The sequence below is a fragment of the Odocoileus virginianus genome, unplaced genomic scaffold, assembly GCF_023699985.2.
Source record: "Odocoileus virginianus isolate 20LAN1187 ecotype Illinois unplaced genomic scaffold, Ovbor_1.2 Unplaced_Contig_8, whole genome shotgun sequence".
NCBI lineage: Eukaryota > Metazoa > Chordata > Mammalia > Artiodactyla > Cervidae > Odocoileus > Odocoileus virginianus.
In genome coordinates, this window is record NW_027224325.1 from 1,115,132 (window position 1) to 1,134,940 (window position 19,809).

At 38.0% G+C, this 19,809-nt stretch overlaps 1 protein-coding gene across 5 annotated transcripts in view; it reads left to right on the top strand.

Moving 5' to 3' along the window:
* PHTF1 (putative homeodomain transcription factor 1) overlaps positions 1-19,809 on the top strand; it is a 73,541-nt gene that overhangs the window by 26,188 nt on the left and 27,544 nt on the right. For 3 of the 5 annotated variants that reach the window (XM_020908007.2, XM_020907990.2, XM_020908022.2), the window contains exons 4-8: positions 2,412-2,481; positions 2,952-3,110; positions 13,831-13,987; positions 15,174-15,308; positions 16,583-16,742. In XM_020908007.2, coding sequence (XP_020763666.1) covers positions 2,412-2,481; positions 2,952-3,110; positions 13,831-13,987; positions 15,174-15,308; positions 16,583-16,742 — 681 coding nt within the window. The remainder of the gene's footprint in view (positions 1-2,411; positions 2,482-2,951; positions 3,111-13,830; positions 13,988-15,173; positions 15,309-16,582; positions 16,743-19,809) is intronic. The other 2 variants (XM_020908014.2, XM_070463868.1) reach the window with 2 other exon arrangements.

The window sequence follows — 19,809 nt, forward strand, 5'->3', positions numbered from 1 at the left end:
TGTAAACAGTGACTTGACGTGGTTGTGTAATAGCTGAGATCAGTTATAGCACTGTGCATGTGCATCAGGATATACTGGCTCGGCCACGGGGCCACCTTTGTTCTGTGTGCCTATGTAAGCTCACCTGAAAAGTCATTGCATCTGCATTTTGGCTGTGCCTGTTGGGTCAGCCATCAGAGAGCACAGCATGGCTGTGTTACGGCTGCCTCGCGAGCCCAGAGAGAATAAATGTGTCTGCAGTTCCTTCGGCTCCTCAAGTTTCCTTCCAGCTTCTCCACTCACTCCTTGCCCACCCTGGGTTCAGTGAACAGTGTGAGAAGTGGGACCCTTGGTCTCCCTACTTTAATAAATGTTTTTAGCTGTCTAGACCAGAAACATTTGCTTCTACCCTCTCCTTAAACCTCCAGTTAATCCATGGTGAAATATGACAAAGTCTAGCTTCAAAAGCAACAACAGACCAACCCTGAAATCAATTCACATCTCTCTACCACACTTACTCACCACTGTGTCCTTTCTGGACTTCATTAGGACTCTAGTGAAGGATAGTTTTGCCTTTGAGTTCACACTCCTCTATTGGGCTGCACCCCGTAGGCCTCCAACATCTGTGCTCGGCACAGCTTCCAGACCAAAGAAAGAGCTTGGAGTCACCGACAGAGACATCACTGGCTCAATGGATGGGGGAACTTGCCTGTCTGAAACAAGGTCCTGGAGTGACACCCCAGCATGTGCAGTGGATGGCATGGCAGGCAGGTCAGGGTGGCAGTCTCTGCTCCAAAATGAAAAATTCAATAAAAGCATTTGAAGAAATTTTCTAGAAAGCAGAACAAAAAGAAAAAAGAGGTAGAAAATAGAAAAGTTAAAAGTCTTAGAAGAAATTTAAATATAAATTGTAAGAAAATGTCCCTAAAACTGAAAGACATGTATTTCTATATGGAAGGGATTCTCAGCACAGTAGATGATAAAAGACTCGTATCAAGGCATATCATTATGTGATAAAGTACATGATTTATCATGAATGTTACTTCTGTCAAAAAAAAAAAAAAAAAAGACATCATTCCGAACACCATGGATAAAGTGAGGATTAAGAGGAAAGAATGTACATTCAAAGAATCAGGAGTCAGAATGGCATTGGGGTCTGCAGCAGCAACATTGGAAGCTGGAAAACCATGGAACAGTGTCTTAATTCCTGAGGGAAGATGATTAACAGCTGAGTTCTACACCTAATGTAGCTTTATTTTACTTCTGTTGATTTTGGCTGCACTGGGTCTTCATTGCTGTGTGCAGGCTTCTCATTGCAATGCTTCTCTTGTTGCAGAGCAGGGGCTCTAGGGTGTGTGGGCTCAGTCGTTGTGGCACAAGGGCTTAACTTGCCCCATGGCATGTGGACTCTCTCCGGACCAGGGGTCGAACCCATGTCCCCTGCAGTGGCAGGTGGATTCCTAACCGCTAGACCACCAGGGGAATCCTCTAGTGTAACTTTTAATTAAGTATAAGGGTAAAGTAAAACTTTCAGACATAAAAGGATTGAGAACATGATCTTCTGTGACCCCTTTTCTCAGGAAGCTGCTAAAGGAATGTGCCCCAAGAGCATGGATAGAGCAAACAGTGACTCACTCCAGAGACGGGAAGGGGATTATCAGGGAGTGAGAAGTTCTGGGGTGATAGACGTGCAGCAGGCCCAGACAGCAGCTCGTCCAATTGTAGCAGCAAGGTAGAGGGTCCTGGGAAGGGGGTTTCCAGGAATTTTTTTTTTCCTTTAGGGGAAAAAAAAGACTTTGATTAATTTTCTGGCATTTGAGTATTTGGAAACTGACAAATTATTTTCACTGACATCATAGAATAAATGGAAAAATACAGCACACAAGGAATCATTCATAAACAACTGATTACTGATTTGCCAAAAATTAATTGACTGTATTGTGAAGATAGATGTTTTTGGGTGTAAGTTAGGTTGTAGGAGTTAGTGCTGTTTAAAAGAGCTTAATTCTCATATTAGAAGTGCATAGATCATTTCTAAAATCAGTAAATTGAAAAACAGCAGTATAAACATATTATTTAGACCTATGTAAGTAAATGACAAGAAAAAGCACTAAAAAAGACGAAAGCTATTTGTTTTTAATGAATAAAATTGGGAGAAGTGGATAAGGTGGGTTAGGGGACTACCTATTTTTCACTTACTGACCTTTTGGTACTGTTTGATTATTTTTAAAGATAATAAAAGTATATGCATGCGTTACTTGATAAAACTTAAACAAATATTAATGACAGATTCCTTTAAGGAGCATTAGGATTAAATGTACCCAGTAAAAGGGAGTCAGGAATAGAGAAAAAAGATGTAAGCTTATCTTTCATTTTAAAGGGGATTCTTAAAACTTTGTTTATTTCTGGTTTTTTGTTTTGTTTTATTCTAGGGCTTCAAAAACAAACCAAAAAAGATGGGTCACATAAAGGCAGACTTGATTGATGTTGACTTAATCAGAGGTGAGTTCTAAACTTGGCTTGTTTCTTTTAGGTATATCATTATGTTATTTCCTTGGAGTGCTAAAGATTCCTCTTAGATATCATCTCTACATGGTATACTTTAATTCCCAAAAGTAGTGTTCTTCCCTCATCATTCAGGCTTTAGCATTCTTTCCCCTTTGCTTAATACTATGTGGCTATGTAAATTGCAAGGTTTCCATGAGGGTGAAAGAGAGATGAACTTGGAGACCTACTGCTGTGTAATGAAGAAAAATATATTGTATATCATTCAAAGGAGGCTGACTTATTTTGAGCTCCTGTTCTAGTGACTGAGGCAAGAGGTTAGTATATGTTTGGAACATCTAAGCGGATTCTTTTTAACTGAACAAGTTATGTGCTGATTTCTGCTCTCACTTGTTTTTAGTGTAGTGTTACAAAGTGGGCGTTAGTGTATGAAAATGTTTGATGTTTTGTTTTATGTATATTTAAAGGCTCAACATTTGCCAAAGCCAAACCTGAAATTCCGTGGACATCTCTGACTCGGAAGGGGCTTGTTCGAGTTGTATTTTTTCCACTCTTCAGCAATTGGTGGATTCAGGTTACCTCTTTAAGAATCTTTGTTTGGCTGCTACTGCTTTACCTCATGCAAGGTAATTGGAGAAGTTTTGCTGCTTACGCTATTAGATCATGCAGACTTTACTGTTCTTATACTTACCCTTTCATTTGATGGTTTTATGTACAAAAAAATGAAGGGACAACCACTATTTGGAGGTCATCTTAAATTTATTTGTTCAGAGAGAGCAAATATGATTGTCTAACTCTTCTCTCTTGAATTTCTTTCCACCTGTCTCATTGACCAGACCTTTGTAAACTTTTCTTCTGTCTGAGCTTTGAATCCTCAAGGTTAGACCCCAGATTCTTTTCTCTAGGTACTCTCATCAAGCCTTGTTCCTTTAACGAGGTGATTCTCAAAATAATATTTTCAGGCTGACCTCTGCTGAACTTCAGTCTTGTAAAGCCAACGGCCTATTTGACATTTCCATATGAAGATTTAATTGGTATCTTGAACTTGAGTTCTATTTGGATATAATTGAATTTTAATTTTTTTGCAATCTTTTCTTTTATACACACTGAATTGGACATGGAACAGCAGACTGGTTCCAAATAGGACAAGGATGTATATTGTCACCCTACTTCCTGAACTTATATGTAGAGTACATCATGAGAAATGCTGGGCTGGATAGAAGCACAGGCTGGAATCAAGATTGCCAGGAGAAATATCAATAACCTCAGATATGCAGATGACACCACCCTTATGGCAGAAAGTGAAGAAGAACTAAAAAGCCTCTTGATGAAAGTAAAAGAGGAGAGTGAAAAAGTTGGCTTAAAACTCAACATTCAGAAAACTAAGATCATGGCATCCAGGTCCTATCACTTCATGGCAAATAAGTGGAAACAGTGTCAGACTTTATTTTTTGGGGCTCCAAAATCACTGCAGATGGTGAGTGCAGCCAAGAAATTAAAAGATGCTTACTCCTTGGAAGGAAAGTTATGACCAACCTAGACAGTATATTAAAAAGCAGAGATATTACTTTGTCAACAAAGGTCCTTCTAGTCAAGGCTATGGTTTTTCCAGTGGTCATGTATGGATGTGAGAGTTGGACTATAAAGAAGGCTGAGTGCTGAAGAATTGATGCTTTTGAACTGTGATGTTGGAGAAGACTCTTGAGAGTCCCTTGGACTGCAAGGAGATCCAACCAGTCCATCCTAAAGGAGATCAGTCCTGGGTGTTCATTGAAAGGACTGATGTTGAAGCTGAAACTCCAATACTTTGGCCACCTGATGTGAAGAGCTGACTCATTTGAAAAGACCCTGATGCTGGGAAAGACTGAGGGCAGGAGGAGAAGGGGATGACAGAGGACGAGATGGTTGGATGGCATCACCGACTCAATGGACATGGGTTTGGGTAGACTCTGGGAGTTGGTGATGGACAGGGAGGCCTGGAGTGCTGAGGTTCATGGGGTCGCAAAGAGTCGGACTGAGCGACTGAACTGAACTGATTCTTCTTTAGATCTTCCCCCATTTCGTTAAATGATTCCTTCAACCACCCAGTTTTCAAGTGAAAAATTAAGTCTTCCTATTCTACTCTAATGGCTCAGAGGGTAAAGAATCTACCTTCAGTGCAGGAGACCTGGGTTCTGTCGCTGGTTTGGGAAGATCCCGTGGAGAAGGGATTGGCTACTCCACTCCTGTATTCTTGCCTGAAGAATCCCATGGACAGAGGAGCCTGGTGGGCTACAATCATGGGGTTGCAAAGAGTCGGACACAACTGAGGGACTAACACTTTCACTCCCTTCTACTCTGTCATCAGCTCTCACACCCCATCTGTAACCATGTCTGTAAGTCTGACCTCCGGATATGTCTTGAGCGCCTAACCCAGTCTCTGCTGCCACCGTCATAGGCCACAGCTCCAGCATCCCTTTGCCTTGATCACTGGAGCAGTGTCTATTCTGAGTTTTCTTTCTGCCCATCATTCTCTTCGGAACAGTTAGAGAAATCTTTCAAAATGGAAACTATCACATTTTGCTGCTTAAAACCCATTAGTGACCTCCTGTTGCTCTTGAAATCGAAGCCCTACCCTCCTCACCAGGCCTCCAGTGAGGTCGCACTGGAGGTACTGGTCTCACCTCTGCTGACCTCTCGGATGCCATGTCTTAGCACTCTCTTCCTGGCTCACTGCAGGCGGAGGCCTTTTTCTTTTCCTCACCCAGGCCTTTTCTTTCTGATTGAAATAATTGTAAGGCTTTTCACATGACTGTCTTTTCTCATCTTTAAGATCTGCACTCAGATGTAGCTTTCAGAAACTTGCTGTATCTGTACTTTCTAAATGGTCCTGCCAGCCCTCAGTCACTGTCACAGGGGGCCGTGTATCACACATCACCACCTGGTGTTTTATCTCTTCTCACTATGTGCAGGGAGCCGGTGTATGCTCTTCACTATACTCTGTTGCTTACCAGAAACACTTCCTGAAAGAGGGCAGTGTAGATATAGTTATTCCTGAGCAGATAGACGTGAATTAGAGCAAAGAGTAGGTGAAAGGGGAAGGTTGGGTTAGGGTGATAGAATTTGGGGTGATTTTTATTTTCTTTTATCTGCATCAGTTTTTTTAAATTGTCTTCAAAAATATAATTTAATTGCTGCATAATGTTCCATCATGTGGACACACCATCATTTCAAACTATCGAGTTGACCGAAAAGCTTTCTTGGGTTTTCTGTTAAGATGTTACAGAAAAACTTGAACAAACTTTTTGGCCAACCCAATATTTTAAAGCCTGTATGAGTCTATCATAAGGATTTACCATAAATACTTTTTATAACTATTTAATATTCCATTATATAAAAGTACCATAATTCACATATGCCTTCTCATATAGTGAGCATTTAGGTTGTTTTTAGTTTTTTCCTATTAATTAATGCCATCATGAACAAAATGTTTCATATATATTTGGAGTTTATTCTCTGAAATAGAATGAGCAGATCAAAGACCTTAAACATATTAAGGTTTTTAGAGCATATAGTGAAACTGCTGGTGACAATTCTTTTGCAAAGTAGTAGATTGTGTTTTACCACAGTCTTATCAGCATTATCATAATTTTAAAAATTGTTACCTAATTTGATATACAAAAGTCAGTATTTTGCTTATTTAATGTGCATTTCTTTGGTTACTTGTAAGGATGAAGTTAAATATTTTTCCACATGTTTGTTATTAAAGAATTTCCTTTCTTGTTGAGATAAATTATGTATATTAAATTTTCATGTATGCTGTGGTCCGTTTCTGGACCATATATTCTGCAACATCAATATGTCTGGTTATTTTCATATCAGTGCCATATTTCTTTAATTACTGTAGCTATTTAATATGTAGTAACATTGAGCAGGACAAGTATTCCTCGATTACTCTGTTTTTTTCAGCATTTTCTCTTAGGTGTTCTTACTTGCTTTACTCTTTGAAAATAATTTAGAATATTTTATCATGATCAAAGACCAAAAAAAATTGAAATTTGGACTGGAACTCCCCATACCCCACTCCAAAATATAGATATATATTTGGAGGGAATAGAGAGAAAAATTGATATTTTTTTCCTTTTAGTCAAGTCTTCTATTATATCTTTTTGTAAAGCTTTGTAGGAATTTATTTTTCCCTTACAAAGCTTGCTTAGATCTTGTTAAGCTCATTTTTTTTCCATTGTGGTAGGATACACATAAAATTTACCATCTAACATGTTTAAGTATATAGTTCAGTGATATTAAGTGCATTCACATTACCAGTCTTCCATCACCACCATCCATCTCCAGAGCTTTTTTCATTTTTCCAAATTGAAACTCTGTACCCTTAAATCAGTAACTCTCTACTTCCTCCTATCCCAAGCCCCAAACAACTCCCATTCTGCTTTCTGAGTGTATGAATTTGACTACTCTAGCTACTTCATATAAATAGAATCATACTGTATATCAGTTAGCATAATGTCTTCAGGATTTATCCATTTATAGTATGTGCCAGTATTTCTTTCCTTTTTGAGGGTGAATAGTAACTGATTGTGTGTATAGACCACATTTTGTTTATGTATGTCATCCATCAGAGGATGCTTGAAAGTGAAAGTCACTCAGCCATGTCCAACTCTTTGTGACCCCATGGACTATACAGTCCATAGAATTCTCCAGGCCAGAATACTGGAGTGGGTGAGCCTTTCCCTTCTCCAGGGGATCTTCCTAACCCAGGGATCGAACCCAGGTCTCCTGCATTGCAGGCGGATTCTTTACCAACTGAGCCACAAGGGAAGCCCAAGAATACTGGAGTGGGTAGCCTATCCCTTCTCCAGCGGATCTTCCTGACCCAGGAATCGAACCAGGGTCTCCTGCATTGCAGGCGGGTTCTTTACCAACTGAGCTATCAGGGAAGTTCCATGTTAAAGGAAAATAGTTTCTTTTTATTTTTGTTGTTGCTGCTTTAGGTATGAGGTTTTTTGTTTGCTTATGTATTTTTAACTAGTATTTGCTGTTATATTTGCAAGATTTTCGTTTGTATTAAAACTGTCATAACCAGCCATTTTCTAAACTCTCATTTTTTCTAATAGTTCCTCAGTGCTTCTCTCAGATTTTCTAATTATACAGCTGAATTGTTAGTGTAATGAAAAGTGGGTCTTTTACCATATGTTTTATTTACTTTCATAGAATTAGTCTACATATTCAGAGCAGTGTTAACAGTAAGAGTGGTCATCCTGTTTTGTTTCTGTTCAGAATGTCTTCATTAATATGTTGCATGTTGATTTTGCTTATATGTTCTTTAGTATAGGTGCTGCCAAAGTGAGTACTACTTATGTATTCTTTAGCATGTTAACAACATATTTTTTACATCCCTAGTATTTTAGTAAAGATTGACAGTTAAGATTAATTACAAATCAGGAACAGATGTTTAATTTTATGGAATGCTTTTTCACTTCTAGAATTGGATCAGACTTCACATGTTAAAGGCACAGTCCTTCCCAAAATACCAGCCTTACTTTGGGGATCCCTAGGGCTATCCTTACTCTGATCAGCCTTTCAGGGTCCCCCACTCATTCCCTCAGGTTTGATAATTCACCAGAATAACTCAAAGTGCTCAGGAAACTGCTGTATTTACAGTTTTATTATAGCAGAAGGATACAGATTAGGAGAGATGGACAGGGCAAAGTCTGGGCGGGCCCCCATCAGGAAGTTTTTGTCATCCTTAGGGAGTGTTAACCTTCTATCCCTGATGCATAGCAATATGCACAAGGTATGACCAACCAGAGAGACTCACCCAAGCTTTGGAATTTAGAGTTTTCATTGAGGGTTTATTATGTAGGCCTGGTTGATTGAGTCACTGGCCATGGAATTAAACTCAGTCTTTAGCTCCTGTTCCCTCCCCAAAGATCAGGCTGATACAATGTAGCTCAGAGCCCCAGCCCTCTAATTATATAGTTCATATTTCTGGTATGGCTCCTCCTATTCTTAGTCATTTTATTGGCATATATTACCTGGTGTGGTCCAAGGGACCCACCATGAAAACAAAGATACTTTCCAACACTTGGGAAATTCCAAGATTTTAAGAGTTACTTCCCAGGAAACAGGGACAAAGGCCTTTTACACAGTTGTTAATTGAGATGACATGTATGCACATGATCAAAACTACATCCTATTAAAATATTAAATTTCATAGATTCTGTCTCAGTCAGCAATTCCTTAAGTACCTAACATGCCTGTGCCAAGTACTCGTTTAGGCTCGGAGAAAGATTTCCTACTCTCCTTCTAGCATAAACTCTATGTGGTCTTGGTGAATTATTCTTTTGCTATATTGTCAGATTTACATTGAAGTATTTTAATCATTCATTCAACAAATAATTTGCTACTCTATGCCAGATACTATCTTGGTATGACAGTGAACAGAATAGACAAAAATCCTTGCCTTCCTGGTACTTAACGTTTTAGAGGTGAATTTGTATCCATGTTCACAAGTCTGCAAGGTCTGCAGTTTATTGTTTTCTTGCTGTTGTTCTGTTTGTTGGATATCAGGGTATTGTTGTTCAGTCTCTCAGTCATGTCTGACTCTTTACAACTCCATGGACGGCAGCATGCCGGGCTTCCCTGTCCTTGACTGTCTCCCGGAACTTGCTCAAACTCACGTCACTGAGTCAATAATGCCACTCAACCATCTCCTCATCTGCCTCCCCTTTCTGCTGCCCTCAGTCTTTCCCAGCATCAGGGTCTTTAGCAGCAAATAGTCTCTTCACATCATATGGCCAAAAGTATTGGAGCTTCAGCTTCAGCATCAGTCCTTCTAATGAACTTTCAGTACTGATTTCCTTTAGGATGACTAGCTTGATCTCCTTACTGGCCACGGGACTCAAGAGTCTTCTCCAGCACCACAGTTCAAAAGCATCAGTTCTTCAGCGCTCAGCCTTCTTTATGGTCCAACTCTCACATCCATACATGACTACTGGAAAAACCATAGCTTTGACTAGATGGACCTTTGTCTGCAAAGTGATGTCTCTGCTTTTTAATACATTGTCTAGGTTTGTCATAGCTTTTCTTCCAAGGAGCAAGTGTCTTTTAATTTCATGGCTGCAGTCACCATCCACAGTGATTTTGGAGCCCAAGAAAATAGTCTGTCACTGTTTCCATTTTTTCCCCATCTATTTGCCATGAAGTGATGGGACCAGATGACCATGATCTTAGTTTTTTGAATGTTGAGTTTTAAACCAGCTTTTTCACTCTCTCTTTCACCTTCATCAAGAGGCTCTTTAATTCCTCTTCACTTTCTGCCATTAGGGTGGTGTCATCTGCATATCTGAGGTTATTGATATTTCTTCCAGCAATCTTGATTCCAGCTTGTGTTTCATCCAGCCTGACATTTCGCATGATGTACTCTGCATATAAGTTAAATAAGCAGGGTGACAATATGTAGCCTTGATGTACTCCTTTCCCAATTTTGAACCAGTTTTGTTCCATGCTTGGTTCTAACTGTTGCTTCTTGATCTACATACACATTTCTCAGGAGGCAGATAAGGTGGTCTGGTATTCCCATCTCTTGAAGAATTTGATAGTTTGTTGTGATCCACACAGTCAAAGGCTTTGATGTAGTCGGTGAAGCAAAAAGTTTTTCTGGAATTCTCTTATTTTTCTATGATCCAATGGATTTTGGCAATTTAATACCTGGTTCCTCCGCCTTTTCTTAATCCAGTTTGTACATCTGAAAGTTGCCGATTCATGTACTGTTGAAGCCTGACTTGAAGGATTTTTTTGAGCATTTCCTTGCTAGCATGTGAAATGAGTGCAATTGTGTGGTAGTTTGAATATTCTTTGGCATTGCCCTTCTTTGGGATTGGAATGAAAACTGACCTGAAAACTGTGGCCACTGCTGAGTTTACCAAATTTGCTGGCATATTGAGTGCAGCACTTTCACAGCATCATCTTTTAGGATTTGAAATAGCTCAGCTGGAATTTCATCACCTCCACTAGTTTTGTTTATAGTAATGCTTCCTAAGGCCAGTTTGACTCACACTCCAGAACGTCTGGCTCTGGGTAAGTGATCACACCATCATAGTTATCTAGGTCATTAAGACCTTTTTTGTACAGTTTTTCTGTGTATTCTTGCCACCTCTTTTTAATATCTCTGCTTCTGTTAGGTCCATACGGTTTCTGTCCTTCATTGTGCCCATCTTTGTGTGAAATGTTCCCTTGTTATCTCTAATTTTCTTGAAGGGACCTCTAGTCTTTCCCATTCTATTGTTTTCCCCTGTTTCTTTGCACTGTTCACTTAAGGCTTTCTTATCTCTTGTTGATATTCTTTGAAACTCTACATTCAGATGGGTATTTCTTTCCTTTTCTCCTTTACCTTTAGCTTCTCTTCTTTCTCAGCTATTTTTAAGGCCTCCTCAGACAACCATTTTGCCTTTTTGCATTTCTTTTTCTTGGGGATGGTTTTGGTCACCACCTCCTGTACAATGTTATGAACCTCCATCCATAGTTCTTCAGGCACTCTATCAGATCCTATCCTTTGAATCTGTTTGTCACTTCCATTCTATAATCATAAAGGATTTGATTTAGGTCATACCTGAATGGCCTAGTGGTTTTTCCCTACTTTCTTCAATTTAAGTCTGAATTTTGCAATAAAGAGTTCATGATCTGAGCCACAGTCAGCTCCAGGTCTTGTTTTTGCTGACTGTGTACAGCTTCTCAATTTTCGACGGCAAAGAATATAATCAATCTGATTTTGCTACTGACCATCTGGTGATGTCCATGTGTAGAGTCATCTCTTGTGTTGTTGGAAGAGGGTGTTTGCTATGACCAGTGCATTCTCTTGGCAAAACTGTTAGCCTTTGCCCTGCTTCATTTTGTACTCCAAGGCCAAACTTGCCTGTTACTCCAGGTATCTCTTGACTTCCTACTTTTGCATTCCAATCCCCTATGATGAAAAGGACATCTTTTTTTGGTGTTAGTTCTAGAAGGTCTTGTAGGTCTTCATTGGAACCATTCTTCTTCTTCGGCATTAGTGATTGGGGCATAGACTTAGATTACTGTGATGTTGAATGGTTTGCCTTGAAAATGAACTGAGGTCATTCTGTCGTTTTTGAGATTGTATCCAAGTACTGCATTTTGAATTCTTCTGTTGAATAGGAGGGCCACTCTATTCCTCTAAGGATTTCTTGCCCACAGTAGTAGATATAATGTTCATTGGAATTAAATTTCCCCATTCTTGTCCATTTTAAAATGTTCACTGATTCCTAAAATGTCGATTTTCACACTTTTTTGGATGTATAATAAGTAGAATTTATTTAAAGTATACAGTGCAATGCAATTGACATATATATACACCTGTGAAAATATAATCAAGGTATAATAAAGTAATGAGCAAATCCACCATTCCCCCAAAGTTTTCATTTGCTCATTTATAATTCATCCCTCTCCTCTGTCTCCTTTTTTCTCTCCTAGAAATCACTTATCAGCTTTATACTAATACAGATTAGTTTGTACTTTCTAGAATTTTATATAAATAGAATGGAACCTGTGCTCTTTTTTTGATTGACTTATTAGGAAAATTATGTTTAAATCCACTCATGTTGTTGTATGCATCAGTACTTGATTCCCATTGTTGAGTAGCATTCCATTTTTCTGAATAGGACATAGTTTGTTTGTATTTTCACCTGTTGATGGATATTTGAATTTTTTTCCAATATGGGACTATTCCAAATATAATGGCTGCGAGTATTCAGATACAAATGTTTGTGTGCACATATGCTTTCATTTCTCTTGGCTAATACCTAAGAGAGTAATGACTTGATCTAAAGGCACTCCTAACATTCCATGTCTTCCTTAGTCCCAAGCAATGAACCTGGGCACTTTGCCTATTGTATAAAAACCTTGCAGTTTTCTAGGTTCATTTAATACCCCTGCCCTTTATAATACAGTTGCCATATGCATTATAAGTACCTATGTTATAAACCCCACAAGATAACTATTTTTGTTTTAAACCAGTCTGTACATTTTAAGTAGAGTAAAATGACAAATTGTCTTTAATTTTACCAAGGTATTTACCATTTGCAATACTCTTCATTCCTTCTTGAGGGTCCACATTTTAAGGAATAGAAGTAATGCAGGTCTTTGGTGAGAAATCCTTAGTTTTTTAGTCTGAAATGTTTTTGTTTTACTGTTGTTTAAAGGTTATTTTGTCTGGGCATAGAGGAGGGTGGAACGTGTATTGCTGTTATTATTTTCCAGCATGGCCGTGATATCTCAGTGTCTTCAGCCCTTCACTCCTTCGATGTTCACTCTTGCCATCTCCTGTTTGACTATTTCCAATTTACCTTGATTTATGGACCTAACATTCCAGGTTCCTATGCAATATTGTTCTTTACAGCATCGGACTTTACTTTCACCACCAGACACATCCACAACTGGGTGTCATTTCCGCTTTGGCTCAGCCTCTTCATTCCTTCTGGAGCTATTTCTCTGCTCTTCTCCAGTAGCATATTGGACACCTACTGACCTGGGAGGTTCATCTTTCAGTATCATATATTTTTGCATTTTTATGCTTTTGATGGGGTTTTCAAGGCAAGAATGCTCTTCAGGGTATTAGGGAATGAAATTAATTTTTCTCCACATAGAAAAGTTCGTATAGCACAAGAATCATCTTTATGTTCAAGTCTGAAAGAACTAATCTGTAAACTTGTATCTGGAAGTTTTGTGAGATAATTTGCAATATTTTTCTGTTTGTTTGATTTTTTATATCTTTGGATATTTCATACATACAGAGAGGCAATGTAGCATAGCAGTTAACAGTAAGGACTCTAGGAATTCCCTATTGGTCTAGTGGTTAGGGCTCCAAGCTTCCACTCCAGGGGCCTGGGTTCTGTCACTGGTTTGAGAACTAAGATCTCACATGTCACACTGTGCAACCCCCGCCTCCCAGAAAAGACTCTGGAGCCTAGCTGCCTGGGTTCAAACCTTAGATCTACTAATTGCTACATATAACTCTGGGCCTTGGAAAATACTATTCCTCTGAGCAAAGTAACAGTACAAAGGATTATATGGCAACTAGTTGTTTTGTGGTGGAAATATCTAGAAATACCTAGACTTATCATATTGCCAGACAGGCATATCCTCTGGACATATCACTCTTCACCAGGTTTTCACCTAGCTAATGTGCAGGTGGATTGTATTGAAGGAAATTATGTGCTTTCACTTGTATACTTTTTACATGATAGATTTTTGGAGAAATAATCTGTATGGTTATTAGAACTGATTTTAAAGATGAGCTCTAATGGTTTCCATTTTGAAACCTTTTCTTTTCAGTGATAGCACTCGTGTTATATTTTATGATGCCTATCGTGAATGTAAGTGAAGTCCTCGGACCCTTGTGCCTTATGTTACTCATGGGAACTGTCCACTGTCAAATTGTGTCTACTCAGATAACAAGGCCATCAGGGAACAACGGAAATCGGAGAAGAAGGTGAGATAAAAAGTTACACTTGTGGTTGTGTATTTTCTGGGAGAGGTGTTGTAGAACAAAATCTTGGAGTAAATTAATAAAAAGTCTTCCTCTTTTGCATATATTTTTCATTATTTTTTTGGCTAGAAGAAATGAATGCTTTACTTTTACTTTTCTCCCTGATGCTAAAAAACTTTGTCATAAACTTTTAATCTGGAGGGGGTCATTCAGTACAGTTATTTAAAAGGAAAATTCCTACACTGTATTATTCTTTACTAAAATTTACCTTCAATAATGATTTTGGTAAAGCATTCTTCACAATTCAGTCTTAAAATTTGGTGAAAATTCACTATATACAAGGATCTTAGTGTGTCTGATTAATGGTATTAATGTTCTTACCTTTTTTCAATAGTAAATAAATTGATTTCTACATGTTCTAAACTTCTAAAAAGATTTAACTTGTCTACCCATAGGATTCATGTCATGTCTTTACTGATCATGTGCTATGTGTGGGTCTTGGAACTGTTAAATGTTTTTAAAGTATATATGGTATTATCTTCCACAATTCATCTTTCCTTAGAGTACTGATAGGTTTTTGTTCCCACAAGAGTTACTGTGTAAGATTTTTTCATTTGGTGCAAAGAATTTCAGCATATTTATACTTATTTTTGAATGTTATTTTATAAACATTTTTTCCCCCTCAGAAAAGAATATTCCTTGAAAATTCAGTTTAATTGATTTAGTGTTTTCTAAAGAAATTAAATATTTTGCTGTGTCTTATTGGTATTTACTGGATATATCTTTTCACTGCATAGGATATCCAAAAAAATGATTGCTTGCTATTATTTCATGTTTCCCTGATTAAATGTGCCAAATGGGTAGATTTCTGACAACTATATTTAAAGAAATTGTTCTTTTTTTTTTTTTAAGTGTTTCCTGAAAAGACTATTGGTCATTTACAAGAAAATTTTCCTACTAGTAATGTTTTTGAATAGCAGTTCTATTTCTTTAATGAATGAACAAAATGATACCCTTTGGTATCTTTGGAATCTGTTTTTGCCCTTAAATCAGAAATGTTCATGCATAATTTATCCTCATTATGAGAAGTTCATTGTACTTAATTTCAGGTGGTAAATGGTAGGGATATTCTAAGCAGAAATAGAAAAGGTCTTGAATAATCTGAAGTTGTTGAAATATTTTTTTGTAGAAAATTACGAAAAACTGTGAATGGTGATGGGAGCCGAGAAAATGGAAATAACTCCTCTGATAAAGCCAGAGGAGTGGAAACTTTGGAATCTGCACCCCTTAATGGTAGTTTTTGGAGGACTCTCTTTGGCAACAGGTGGGAAGTCTTATTAATACTTCCCACTTATTAATACTTCCCAATTTTCACATTTTCACCAAATTAATACTTATTAATGCTTCCTATAAAAATGGAAGTTTTACTTGTTTTTGTGTTCACTTTAGTATTTGCATAGTATATAACCTGATGAGTTTTAGGAGTATGCAGTGTAAGCATATTATCATAGTGGTGTGAGTTTTTAAAGTTCTAGAATGGTTTGCTTATTCACAGTGTCACCAGTGTCTGCTATATTACCCATAAGTTCAGTTATCTACCATAAAAGTGTCAGTCTGTTTGATCTTTAATGGCTTTTTAGACCATAAGATTACGGAAATATAAATACTCTGAAAGATTAAATATTTTAAGCCATATTGGCAAATGTCTTGAGAGAAAGAAGACTTTTTAAGAGATGAGGTATTTTTTCAGCGTGAAAGCTGATTCCTCTTTAGGTGTGGGATGCAGGGCAGGAGGCTGTCATCAGTGGGCTGTAGGACAGAAAGGGAGATGAATTTAGGGTAACTTCAACCTCCTTCATGATTTTGTAGGTCATGACAGTGGTACTGTGACTTGAAGAAGTACTTATTTTTGTCATATATTAATGTTTGTGACTCAAAAGTAAAGTGTTCTGCAGCTTCATTTTTGAAGACAAGTTGTGTCCACATATTTTTCTAAAGTTGACACTGTTTCGTTGAAGCATTTGAGTTCTTTGTGCTGAACATTGTGCTGGGCACTGCACGTTCCTCTTCTCAGTGATTTACCATCTCATTAGGAAAGTAAAACTAGCAGGTATGAGGCAGTCACAGCAATGTGAAAACATCATAAATGGCATCATGCTGACTAAAGGCCATGCAGTTCAGCAAATGGAATGATCATTCTGGAGTGAGACAGTAGGCAGGAGTCGTGGAAGAGCTGAGAGTTACTGGGCTTTGAAGGACAGAAGAGGGAGAGACATCCTGTGAAGTGGCAGAAACAGGCAATGTGAGGGAGGGGTTGGCTTTGCGTCTGAGAGGAAGACTGTGAACCCACCTCCTTGCAAAACCAAAAGGAACAGGATTCCTCTCAATTAACTGACCCAAGTCTTTGGAGACTAGAGAGAGAACTATATTCTGGCTTCCTACACCCTTAGGAAAGCTGGAGAGCCTGAAAAACACGATTTCTGAATCTTCTTGATTTCCAGATTAACATATTCTACTCCTCAGAAGAAAAGTGGTTTCATGAAAGACACTACTTTCAGAAAACTAATTATTAATCATTTTTTTCCTTTAAAAACATAGGATGAAAAGAGTTAAATTAATATGTAACAGAGGGACGGAAACTGACTATGATTCAGGTTGTCTGCATCCTATCATCAAGAAGAGACAGTGTCGACCAGAGATCAGAATGTGGCAAACAAGAGAGAAAGCAAAATTTTCTGATGGAGAAAAGGGCCATAGGGTAAGATTTAGATGAGTATAAATATCACCTGGTCCTTTTCCTGTGTAAAATTTTCTATTCTTAGACTCTACTAAAAGCACACAAAAGATTTTAATAGATTTGTGTCATTTGAAATGTAAAACCAAAGGACATGAAAAGCAGAACACCTTGAAGTGTAATATGAAGATTTTACCTTATTCTTCCAATTTCTAGGGCCAGAGCTTGTTATTTTATCTGCCCCTGGTCCAGACTTAGGAGGAGGCTGGTAGATTCAATGAACAGATTGGTGTAGAGGCTGCCATGTCATCTTCCAGAGAGGCAGGGATAGTGTGTGTTAAGGTTTGGGAAAATATTTTTATGTTTATATAGAGCTATTATTCTGCTTTATGTCTAAAAATAACTATACTTTTATGTTTTAGTCATGAAATATTTTCTTATTTGTTAGACTGTGGCATTTATGAATTATAAAAAGAGCTAATTTTTTTGAGCCATGACTGCAGTCAGGCATTATTCTTAGGGATTTACATGTAGTAACTCACTTAATTGTTTCAACAGTTCTGTGAGATAGATGCTTTTTTAAAAGATGTTTTAATTGAAGGATAATTGCTTTACATAATTTTGTGGTTTTCTGTCATACATCAACAAGAATCAGCCATAGGTACACCCATGTCCCCTCCCTCCCCATCCCACCCCTACAGATTGTCACAGAGCCCTTGTTTGCGTTCCCTGAGTCATACAGCCAATTCCCATTGGCTGTCTCCTTTACACATGGTATTGTAAATTTCTCCACACATCTCCTCTTCTCCCTCCTCTCCCCCTCCATGTCCATAGGTCTGTTCTCTATGTCTGTTTCTCCATTCCTGCCCTGAAAATAAATCATCAGGGCCATCTTTTAGATTCCACATATATGTGTCAGTGTACGGTATTTATATTTCTCTTCTTGACTTACTTCACTCTGTATAATAGGGTCTAGGTTCATCCACCTCATTAGAACAGATTCAAATGCATTCCTTTTTATGGAAGGAACTCCTCAGGAAGGCTGAGTCGTGTTCCATTGTATACATGTACCACAGCTGCTTTATCCATTCATCTGTCAGTGGACATCTAGGTTGCTTGCATGTTCTAGCTGTTGTAGATAGTGCTGCAGTGAACGTTAGGGTACACATGTCTTTTTCCAGTTTTGGTTTCCTCAGGGTGTATGCCTAGGAGTGGGATTGCTGGGTCATATGGTGGTTTTATTCCTAGCTTTTTAAGGAATCTCCATACCGTCTTCCATAGTGGCTGTATCAGTTTACATTCCCACCAGCAATGCAAGAGTGTTCCCTTTTCTCCACACCCTCTCCAGCATTTATTGTTTATAGACTTTTTGATGATGGCCATTCTGACTGGTGTTAGGTGATATCTCATTGTAGTTTTGATTTACATTTCTCTAGTAATGAGTGATGTTGAGCATCTTTTCATGTGCTTGTTAGCCATCTGTATGTCTTCTTTGGAGAAATGTCTCTTCAGATGCCTTTCCCACTTTTTGATTGGGTTCTTTGCTTTTCTGGTATTGAGCTGTATAAGCTGCTTGTATATTTTGGAAATTCTTTGTCAGTTGTTTCCTTTGCTATTATTTTCTCCCATTCTGAGGGTTGTCTTTTCACCTTGTTTGTAGTTTCCTTTGCTGTGCAAAAGCTTTTAAGTTTAATTAGGTCCCACTTGTTTATTTTTGTTTTTATTTCCATTACTCTGGGAGGTGGGTCATAGAAGATCTTGCTTTGATTTATGTCATCGAGTGTTCTGCCTGTGTTTTCCTCTAAGAGTTTAATAATTTCTGGTCTTAGGTTTAGGTCTTGAATCCATTTTGAGTTTAGCTTTGTGTTTGGTGTTAGGTAGTCTTCTAATTTCATTCTTTTGCACGTAGATATCCAGATGTCTCACTTATTGAAGAGACTGTCTTTGCCCCATTGTATATTTTTGCCTCCTTTTTCAAAAATAAGGTACCCATAGGTGTGTGGGTTTATCTCTGGGTTCTCTATCTTGTTCCATTGGTCTATATTTCTGTTTTTGTGCCAGTACCATACTGTCTTGATGACTGTAGCTTTGTAGTATAGTCTGAAGTCAGGAAGGTTGATTCCTCCAGCTCCATTCTTCTTTCTCAAGACTGCTTTGGCTATTCAGGGTCTTTTGTGTTTCCATATGAATTGTGAAATTTTTTGTTCTAGTTCTGTGAAAAATGCCATTGGTAATTTGATAGGGATCACATTGAATCTGTAGATTGCATTTGGTAGTATAGTCATTTTCACAATATTGATTCTTCCTACCCAGGAACATGGAATATCTCTCCATCTGTTTATGTTGTCTTTGATTTCTTTCATCAGTGTCTTATAGTTTTCTGTATACAGGTCTTTTGTCTCCTTAGGTAGGTTTATTCCTAGGTATTTTATTCTTTTTGTTGCAATGGTGAATGGGATTGATTCCTTAATTTCTCTTTCTGATTTTTCATTGTTAGTGTATAGGAATGCAAGTGATTTCTGTGTATTGACCTTGTATCCTGTGACTTTGCTGAATTCACTGATTAGCTCTAGTAATTTTCTGATAGTTTCTTTTGGGTTTTCTATGTATAGTATCATGTCATCTGCAAACAGTGAGAGTTTTACTTCTTTTCTGATCTGGATTCCTTTTATTTCTTTTTCTTCTCTAATTGCCATAGCTAGGACTTCCAAAACTATGTTGAATAATAGTGGTGAGAGTGGACATCCTTGTCTTGTTCCTGATCTTAGAGGGATTTATTTACTTATTGTCATCTCCTTTCTGATGAGGAACTTGAGGCCCAGAGAGATTTAATTACTTACCTAAAGTTACATAGCTAATAAGTAGAAGAGCTGTGATTCAGACTTGACTTTGACTCAAGCCTGTGCTTCTCACCTCTAGGTTATTTAAATTATTTAGTTTCAAGGAAGCTTAATATTTTTCTTTCTTAAGACCAATGAATACGTAGGTTTGTTCAGCTTTGACTTAGTTTACTTTTACTGCTTCTTAGTTTTTATGCACACAGCTTAGTAGAGTCTTCTGGGTGGTCCCCTGTGAGAACATTGCCGTTCTC